The sequence below is a fragment of the Neophocaena asiaeorientalis genome, unplaced genomic scaffold, assembly GCF_003031525.2.
Source record: "Neophocaena asiaeorientalis asiaeorientalis breed wild unplaced genomic scaffold, Neophocaena_asiaeorientalis_V1.1 scaffold1302, whole genome shotgun sequence".
Taxonomy (NCBI): domain Eukaryota; kingdom Metazoa; phylum Chordata; class Mammalia; order Artiodactyla; family Phocoenidae; genus Neophocaena; species Neophocaena asiaeorientalis.
Window position 1 is genome coordinate 60,974 of NW_020174265.1, and position 10,262 is coordinate 71,235.

The window sequence follows — 10,262 nt, forward strand, 5'->3', positions numbered from 1 at the left end:
AAAAAAAAAAAAAAAAGACTATAAGAAAGACTAATAAAAATTTTTGAAAGGTTTCATGGCACATAGCTGCAAATGGGAAAAAAAGACTGTGTGATTGTAGGGTAAACGTTAGATATGTAGACTTCCTTATTTGTCTCTGTAATACCTCATCTTCTTACCTTTCTTAAGAGGGAATGTTTTACTGTTACTTAGGTTTTCTAAATTGTATTTGATACTGTCATTACCCGGGTTCTCATAAAAATCCAGGAAAACTGGGTAAGATCCCAGGATCAGGATGTCAGCAAATGCCAAAGTCTCCATCTCACAAAAGCCTTTGAATCCATGCATCGAAATAGGAGTAATGTCATCAAGGACCTACTGTTGATGCACAGGGAACTCACTCTAATCAACATTCTGTAATAACCTATATAGGAAAAGAATCTGAAAAAGAATGGACATATGTATATGTACAACTGAATCGCTTTGCTGTACACCTGAAACTAACACAACATTGTAAATCAACTATACTCCAATATAAAATTTTAAAAATTAAACTAAAAAATAGGGGTAACACCCCAGACCCAGAGCTTAGCTATAGGTTGGGTGGCAGCAGAGAGGGTGTCAAGTCATTCACCCTTCGTAGCCATAAGTGGTTAAGCACCTGGCCTGTGGTCACGTGCCAGCAATATCACCTTCAGTGTTCCGGGTGGGTTTACCTGGTGCTTCCCACCCCTCATGGGCTGTGGTGGCAGCTGAAAGCGTGGCCTGTCTGCCCAGAATAGACTGACTGTGGGTGGTGCTGATGCTGTTTTGGTTTGATTACCTAGGGCCCCTGCAGAATCATGTAGAGAGGGACACTTGTCAGCAAGTAGCAGTGAAAACAAGAAGGTTGGCCAAAATGTGCAGCTTACCGCATTACTGTGAGTTTTGACAACATATTAACTGAAAACCTAGACTAAGGCCAACAAGCTTTGCTCTGCTTAGTTTTTCTTGAGAACTAAAAACAGTAATTTACTAGTGTATTTGCCTGGTTCTGTGTGTGCCCCAGTGAGCACCCCTAATCATGAAATCGCTCTTGGCACCAACACTCATAGCCAAGCAAGGGAGCCTCATGGGCACATGGATTAGAAGAAGCCTTTTGGTTGCCTTTCCTCAAGAAGCTTGTTGAACCTTTGCTTAGACCACAGGGATAGTCGAGCATCAGGAGAGATCTGAGAGGAGAGGGGGCAGGAGCTGGCTTAAGGGTTTGGGGCTGTAGACACAGGTAGAAGGAACCCGAGATCCTTTCTTCTTTCTCAGTGCACTTACCATGACTGTAATTTGAAAATGTATTATTTCAATAATTGTGGATGTGTTTCTACTGCAAGATTGGAAGCTCCTCAGAGGCAGGGCCAGCATGTCTTACATCTGTTTCCCCTCCTCAAGGCCTGGCACATGTAGCAGCTGTTTGCTGGATAGGTATAGTTTTAAGTCTAACCTCTGTTCCTGCCTGGTACTTGTTTTTGCAAGCCACTTCTCTGTGTGTTTCCTCAGCTGAAGAACACCAGTCAGATGGATCTTGTGTTTGCACCTCCCTCTGTCTCTGGACCCATTTTGTTCATATAGTTGTATTGAAGCTGACTAGCGTCAGCCAAGTATGATGTCTAGAACTGTGGTTAGTACTCCAGGGGTGGCTTCACTAGCATAGTTCACAAACTGACTATCATTTCCAGAGTCTGGATACTCTATTTCCATTAACTAATTATTATTTTAGACTTAAGAGTAATAACGTATACCCTGCTTTCTTGATGGGGTTTTTGTGAGGACCAAGTGAAATGATGTATATGAAATAACCTCAGAAACTATAATGCTTCGGGTAGCCAAACAATGATTATTACTGCTGGCCCAAAAGTATCCTCCTGAGAAGTAACTCAAGTTTGAAGGAAGGTACTGAAGACCAAGTATTGTAAAGTGTGTGTGACTCGCATTATAAAGGAGAGGTCATTTCCCAAGTTAATTTTTCGTTAAACACACACACACACACATCTCCTTGGTCCTATCTCTGCCATTTATCTAATGCAAGGCAGTTAGCATTTGGGTATTGGAAAAGCTCTTGATCACTGAGCTATGAGTCATGGGCTTTAGTCCAGCCTCACCCCTGCCTCGCTGAGGTTATCGTGGGCAAGTCATTGAAGTTCTCTGTCAAATGAGGATACCTGCTTTATGAAGGTAAAATAAGACTTGAATATTAAAAACAAGAATAAGATATTGGTAGCCCTGCAGACATAAGAAGTTGATCACATCCTCATATATTTTTCTTTCCAGATCCAGTCCCTCCAGTTGCCTCGACTCCTCCCCATATGACATTGTCTCTACCCCCTGCCCTACCCTCTGCATATATTTCCGTATATCTTGTATCCTTCTTAAAGGAAGCTCCCAATGCTGAACTCAGAATACTTTGTTGCATTTTGTATTTGGACACTAAAATTAATACTAAGGTTGAGTATTATCAATTTGTATTATCTCAAACCTAAATACGTTATTTCCTATCTCTGGATCCAGAAGGTTTAAGCTGAGTTCTGAAGTTGAAAGTAACTTCTCATTTTTGTTTGTCTTCTAGCGACAGACATCACACCTCCAGTGCAATCCCTGTTCCAAAGAGACAAAGCTCCATATTTGGGGGTGTAGATGTAGGCTTCTCTGGGGGGATGCCTTCACCAGACAAAGGACACCGGAAACGGGCCAGCTCAGAGAATGAGAGACTCCAGTACAAAACCCCTCCCCCCAGTTACAGCTCAGCATTAGCCCAGCCTGTGACCACCGTCCCCTCCACGGGAGAATCTGAGAGAAAGACAACATCTCTGTCTTCCTCCTTGGACACCTCCTTGGACTTCTCCAAAGAAAACAAGAAAAAAGGGGTAGATCTGAGTGACAGCTTCAACGGAGGCCATGGGAGTGTGAACACTAGCCAGGAACAGGGACAAGCCCTCCCGGGGCCTCCAGCCACAGTCAACGGCACCCTCCTGCCCAGTGAGCAGGCCGGCTCCTCCAGCGCCCAGCTTCCAGGGGGGTTCCACCCGGTCTCCGAAGCCGAGCTCTGCTGTACCGTGGAGCAAGCAGAAGAGATCATCGGCATGGAAGCCACAGGCTTCACCTCAGGCGATCAGCTGGAAGCATTTAACTGCATCCCCGTGGACAGTGCCGTGGCAGTGGAGTGTGACGAACAAGTTCTGGGAGAATTTGAAGAGTTCTCCCGAAGGATCTATGCACTGAACGAAAATGTATCCAGCTTCCGCCGGCCACGCAGGAGTTCTGATAAGTGAAGCGAGCGGACAGACGGTAGGACCAGGATAGAGTCACTGCTTGAAATGAGGATAAAGCTGCACTGGTTACCCTTTGTAATAATTATGACACAAAATGAATATTAATGGAGGATATTCCTCAGAAAAATAGACTTTGTGAATCAAGGAGGGACTCAGGATCATTGTGTATCAGTGGGCCAAAGTTAGATTTTGCTTGCAAGATTTGCTTTTCAGGCCTGACAATTATTTTAAGGCAGAAGTCTAGCTTTAGTCACCTTATAGGCATTTGACTGCTTTTTTATTTACACTTCTGTGTTATCCTCAGAGGGAAGATGATAATATATAAATAATATAATGAATTTATCTTCAGTTTCTTATAAGCATTTGCCCTCACCATAGTTTATGAAACTTTGGGAAAATTGAATATTCAGTAAAAGGTCTCCAACATCCACTGAAGGATCTTTGGCCATCCATTAAGTTGATGAGCTAGAAGCACAATGGTCTCCTTATACCCAGGCCCACCTGCCCCTGCCCCTGCCCCCAGACTTCACAGTCAACCTAGCTGTCGCCCCTTCTGCACAGTAGATACCTTATGCATCCTGACGACTGAGGACATCACATTTGCTGGTTCTTTAATGAAGTTGCCGTTACCTTCCACCTCTTCCAGTCAGCCATACCCTTGATGCAGCCCTCAGATTATAGGAAAGACCTCACCTCTGGTGGATCCCAGGGGATCCTCAAGGACCCCTGAGGTTACTGTAGTCAGATGGCATCCAGTTCCCTCTGGGGGCCAAAGTTATGTGGGCAGAGGCTGTTGTCAAAAGCCGGGTGTGCTTTCTGGCAACACACTCACCATATAGAAATCCCTATATGTAAGCCCCATGTTAATTTATTAAATTTCAGTTGGAAAGGAAGGCATTGTGTATGATAAAATATGTGTAGAGTCAGGCTGTCCAGTGTGCAAACTGCAAGGCAGTTGAGGTAGTTAGATTAAGAGACTAGATGAGGCATAAAATACCATCGGTATGTGTGCAATTACATAAATATTAAATTATGATTTTGAAGTACGTTTTCATTCCTGGAGCCCACATATCATTTGCTACTGCTATACACTTTATATACCCAAGGACATCGCCTCAGGGTTGCAAGCTCTTTAAGGAAATTTTATGCTTATATCCGTGTATTGTATAAAGAATAAAAATTGAGTTTACTTCACTCAACCTGATTTTTTTTTTTTCCCCAGCTTTGAAATTCCTCTTGAACCTACATCTCCATATGTTACATCGTGACAGCACTAGCCTGAACAAAACCTGTGGCTGTATCTAAGCTAATGCCGTTGACTTCATTTGAGTTTACATATTGTGTGTAGCAACACACCGTCACAGGCGTACTCTGCAGTAGCTCATTTGTCCTCCATAACGACTTAACTCAGAGGTTTCATAATCATTTTCATATTTTGTCCAAGCATTCCTAGGCTCAATTATAAACATAGCTACACTGGTAAATGGAGTAGCTCATGTTGTTATTTTTCAGGTAGAGAACTCACAAGATCATTGAATGACAGACAGACCCAACCTGCAAGCAATTAAAAGTTTTAACTTGATCTGAAGAAATCCATCTTATTCCTCTAAACAGGTGGAACTACTCCAAACCTGGAGCGGAAGCCATCTGTAGAGTCACGGCTTCTTTGCAGAGTACTGTCGTTCATTTTGGAGTCAGTAAGGGTGGAGCTAGACATGATCTTGGATGTACGTCAGACTGGGCTGTGGGGTCCTCCAGTGGAGTAACATCTACCCCCCACCAAGCCCCCAAAAAAAAGGTTTTGAAGGACTGTATTAGTATTGAACAATGGAAGGTAAATCACATGTGACGTGTGATTCTTCAGATATGGGAGAGACCTTTAAACTTCATGCGAAACTCAAAGACAAGGTGCGTTCAATGCAGGTCCTCCAGCCCGGTTTCTGGCATCACCAAGCAGAGGGACCACGTACAGGAGCACCCATAGTTACAGTGTTCATCTCAGATTCCACACAGCCAGATAGAGCCTGCAGCTCCGGGGTTCCATCTGTCAATCTCCCATTTGTGGACTCCCTGATTCTGGGGTTCACAGCTTTTGACCCACACAGCATGGAGCCCCACCATTGAATGTGATCTGGTAGGGCAGAACTGATCAACAGTTACCTACACATTGGCCTAATCCACACTGTGTCCAGTGATGTTGTGCCTCAAAACACCACTTAGGTTTCGGTTTATTTAGTTTAGGTTTTGAGTTTTCACTGAGTTTGTTTGATGTCTGCAGTTTCTGCCAAACTTGGGTAGATCCTACAGCATTACATTCTCCAGGAATAACTCTGACATTTCCCAAAGCTGCAGAATTCATTTTGCCTCTGTTTAAAGTGGCCAAGGCCAAATATGGGATGAGGTATTATCTCCTACTAATCTTTGTAATTTTTGCTTTGAGAATATAAGTTGAAATGAAAACTCAGTCCTATCCATTTCTGAACTGCTAAGAGCCCTTTCAATTTTCATGTAGCTGAGACACTTTTATAGCCGGCAAATGTTATCAGATGAATATTTGCTTGTGTTTTCTCTCTCCACTTCCCCTTACCCACTTTAAAAATTCCAGAGATTTTTTTTTCCCCCCCAGAATATTAGTTTTGGAAGATTGTATCCAGCTATATTTTTTTAGCAGTTCTAATAGTGCCCGTTTATCCTGACCTAACCAGTTATTTAAATAATTTTTTAAACCACCACCAATAATAAATGGCATGTGAAACTGATCTGTTGGTAATTGGAAGAAAACTCAGCATCTGTATTTATAAAATAAAATTGATTAGTATTTATTTTGAGAGTAAAAGTGTATGTTACTTCCCTGCTATGTTTGAGTCCTGTCTTCTTCACTGTTTTGAATTTCATACTAAAGCTGAGTTAACTATGAAAACCTCATTCTTAAACAGTCAGCCAGCCAGTCCGCATTTACTGAGCTAGCTCTCTCCCTCTTTGCAAGGGACTGGACTAAACAAGGTTATACAAAGATTCATAAGCCTTGACCTCTGCCACATTCTCCAGTTGTGGGGGGAAGGGTGGCATAAGGATATTAACAATTAAGTATAATTCAGTGTGATCAATTCTATGATGGAGAAATGTATAGCCATGCTACAGAATTCAGAGAAAGCTATTCTGCCTCAAGGATCAGGAAAGGGTCACGGAGGTAATACAGATGAAAGATGTATAAGATTTCACATTACAGGTGGAGGGAACAGCATGGGCAAAGCCCAGGGGCAAGGCAGGGCCGCATGCGTGTTTGCAGAATTGCAAGGAGTTTGCTGTACTTGGGCCCTGAATGGATGTGAAGAAAGGTGAGAGGAGAAATTGAATTGCAGACCCATGGGGAAGGACTTAAAATGCCAGGGGAAGAGATTTGGATGCATGCAGTGGGCGACCGATCGGTACCCTTTCCAGACTTTAAAGCAGAAGAGTAACTTGGTTAGATGTGAGTTATGGCTAGCAGCCACGTTGAGGCTGGACTCTAGTGATACTCTTCTTAATCATCTTCTGTACTATTTTGTTTAGAAAAAAAAGTCTCTCTGAAAAAGAGGTTCATCCTTGTGTCCTTAATGGTTTCAGGGTAAATACTGAATAATGAACTGGGTTTTTACCGTGTGATACAAAGGGCGGCCAGCATCTATTCTTTAGAAGCTAGATTCCGAATGCCCCAATTCAGCCACTTTGAAGTTATGACCCTGCTCAAGTCACTAAACCCTTAATGACCCCTCATTTTTTAATCTGTAAAGAATTGGAGAGAACTCTGCCCTTGCCATTATGTTTGTATGGGGCCTACACCATCAATGTTGGTTCCCTTTTGTCCTGTGGAAGGCTGCTTGCTGCCTAGTGACAGAAAGGATGCCTGAGACTCGCTAGAACCATTTCTTGTTCTAGCACTTGGGCACGGCCACTTAACCCCTCCGAATCTGGCTCCTAATCTGTCACATAGGGATGATACCTCACACCGATCAGAATGGCCATCAAAAAGTCTACAAACAATAAATGCTGGAAAGTGTGGAGAAAAGGGAACCCTCCTACACTGTTGGTGGGAATGTAAATTGGTACAACCATTATGGAGAACACTATAGAGGCTCCTTAAAAAACTAAAAATAGAACTACTATATGGTCCAGCAATCCCACTCCTGGGTATATATCTGGAGAAAACCATAATTCGAAAAGATCCATGCACCCCGATATTCATAGCAGCACTATTTACAATAGCCAAGACATGGAAGCAACCTAAATGTCCATTGACAGATGAATGGATAAAGTAGATGTGGTACTTACATACAATGGAATATTAGCCGTAAAAAAAGAATGAAATAATGCCATATGCGGCAACATAGATGGAACTAGAGATTATCGTACTAAGTGACGTAAGACAAAGACGAATATCATGATATCGCTTACAGGTGGAATCTAAAAAATGATACAAATGAAGTTATTTACAAAACAGAGTCACAGATGCAGAAAACAAACTTATGGTTATGGAGGGAAAAGTGGGGAGGGATAAATTGGGAGATTGGGATTGACGTATACACACTACTATCTCTACTCACTACTCTGTAGTGACCTATATGGGAAAAGAATCTAAAAAAGAGTAGATGTATGTATGTATTTGTATAACTGATTCACTTTACAGCAGAAACTTAACAAACACAACACTGTAAATCAACTATACTCCAATAAATTAAAGAAAAATTTTAAAGTAGGGGTGATACCCACATCTCTCCCCACCCCACCCCAACCCCGCCCTGGGGTCAGATAGAGTGTAAGAAGTGATGAGTATTTTTATGAAACACTTAATGATCTTTACAAAGCACCATGCACGTTGGGAGGAGTTCGTCATTCAACAAGGATTTCTTGCATTGTATACATCAGGCTTTGCAACAGAGGTCTCCATTCGGTACACATTGAGAATGTGTCAGGGCTGAAACTGCTCTTTTGAAAAACAGCTCTAAACAAATGTAAAGTGTTTCGAGGTCTTTTGGTGGGTGGCATGGATAGTGTTGAGACGTGGTCCATAAGCCTAATTCGCTTAATTTTTATGGGTTTGGTTTTTTTTAACGCCTGGCAGATGAGTTTATTTAGGCCACCTCATCCATACATATTCTCTCACATAGCTTCTGGCTGCCTTGCTGAACGCTGAACTAGTGCCCAGAGCTCTTAATTTTGCTCAAAATAGATAGAGGCTTTCTTTTTTTTTTTTTTTTCCTCTTGGCGCATCTAACCATGGTTTCGTAGGTAGACAGCTCAGCCTTGTGGATTTTAAATGAATAAAAAAATACATGTCTATAAAATAATTCCACACTTTTTTAGAGACTGGCGATGTCAGCAGTCCAGAAAAAGCATGGTCATGAATCTCGATAAAAATGAAAAAGACAGCCAGTTGGAGAAATAGCTATAGTCAGCCAAGCCCAAGCCCAGAACTACAAGGGGGAGAGTGGTAGGCTCAGATCCTTTTGGCTTTGTACAGAACACAAGTCTAATGAACTTCCTTTCTCTCAGTCCCCATTAAAAGTACAAGCAGCAAATTAGAAAGGAATCAAGGTTGGGAGTAGACAGAAATAGTGGATAACCTGACTCGAAGAAGCAGATGCAAACAGGCAGGAAGGAAGCAGTCTGGGCATGTTGAGTGAGAAGCCCTCGGCCCCGGAGAGCAGCCAGTCAGAGGGATTCAGATCCCAGCCCCACCGCTCACGGGCTGTGTGGCCCAGGCAAGGCGCTTGACTTCGAGCCCACGTGCTCCTCTGAAAAGTGGTAAGCCCCTTGCTCAGCTTTTCCCTTGCGCCTGGACAGAGACCTCTCTTGCCCTAGGAGCAAATTAGTATTCATTCTTCAAAACCCATCTCAGCTCGCCTTGGGGTCCAGAGCATGGCAGGAAAGGAGAAGACCCCCACCTGTCACTCTCTACCTGTTGTGAATAACTTGGGGCTGAATCGTTTCACACAGCCTGCTTCTAGTCAGGGTTTTATATGTAGCAAAACAGCTATTACCTGCCGTCTACTCAAGATCCTCGACGCAGTGGTTGTAAAATATATCACAAAAATTAACAAAACAGCTAGCTTAAAATAACTCAGCTTAAATGATTTTACTGTTTCTAAATAGCCCTCAGTCATCAGAAAAAGGATAAATTCATTTTAGTTTGATAGGAAAATGCATAAAATATTTTAAGGGAGTATATTATTCAAAATGGTTAAAATAAATAGATACTTTAAGGGATAAACTTGTTCTCTCAAAAATTTACTTGCAAAAAGGTTTTTAATTCACTTATTCCTCAAAGAAACCAGAATCACTGTATCTTGCTCTTTGAGTTTTGCTGTGTTGTGAAGAGACCCCCAGGCTACTTTACATGCAGATGGTCTGTGAGCTTTCACTCATGCAAGGTGAGGTCTGTCTCCAAGCTTGCTGGCCATGGGGCCAGGCCCTTTGCTCCCAGAAACCTGCCAGTTGCCTTGACTTCTCTGCCCAGGGCACAGGCCAGGGCAGAAAGGGCGACCTTGGGGGGACCAGAGGAAGGCAGGCACTTAATTGGCCTTTTGAAGGAGATTCCTGAGGTTTAGGGGCGAGAACTGGTGGCTGCGCCGGGCTTGGCCATGGCTGGGGTTGCCACCTGGATTGCAGTCACCTCCTCCCTGGCTCCCTTCAGCCACCTTCTTGCCCTCCAACCCATTCTGCATACTGCAAACCCAGTGACCTGTCCTACACACAGCTCTAACCCTCTAGGAACTGTTAAACAAAGGGAAAAAATCAGACACACGCTAGTTAACCAAATTGTTGATGAGGGGAAGTTTCTCTTACAGAAATATTCCAAGTAAAATAAAATTCAGGAGGGATAATAGAATTAGACTGTCACCACTTTGCCATTCTAATGAATCTAATGCATCTAAGACAATGATCATCAGTGGCTGCTAATATCACAAAAAGAGAGAAAACCAGACATTTTATGCCTCCCGA

At 42.8% G+C, this 10,262-nt stretch overlaps 1 protein-coding gene across 1 annotated transcript in view; it reads left to right on the plus strand.

Moving 5' to 3' along the window:
• LOC112406472 (UV radiation resistance-associated gene protein-like) overlaps positions 1-6,059 on the plus strand; it is a 28,259-nt gene extending 22,200 nt beyond the window's left edge. Inside the window, exons 2-3 of the mRNA XM_024755255.1 lie at positions 2,579-3,297; positions 4,504-6,059. Coding sequence (XP_024611023.1) covers positions 2,579-3,281 — 703 coding nt within the window. The 3' untranslated portion in view covers positions 3,282-3,297; positions 4,504-6,059. The remainder of the gene's footprint in view (positions 1-2,578; positions 3,298-4,503) is intronic.
• Positions 6,060-10,262: the final 4,203 nt, after the last annotated feature.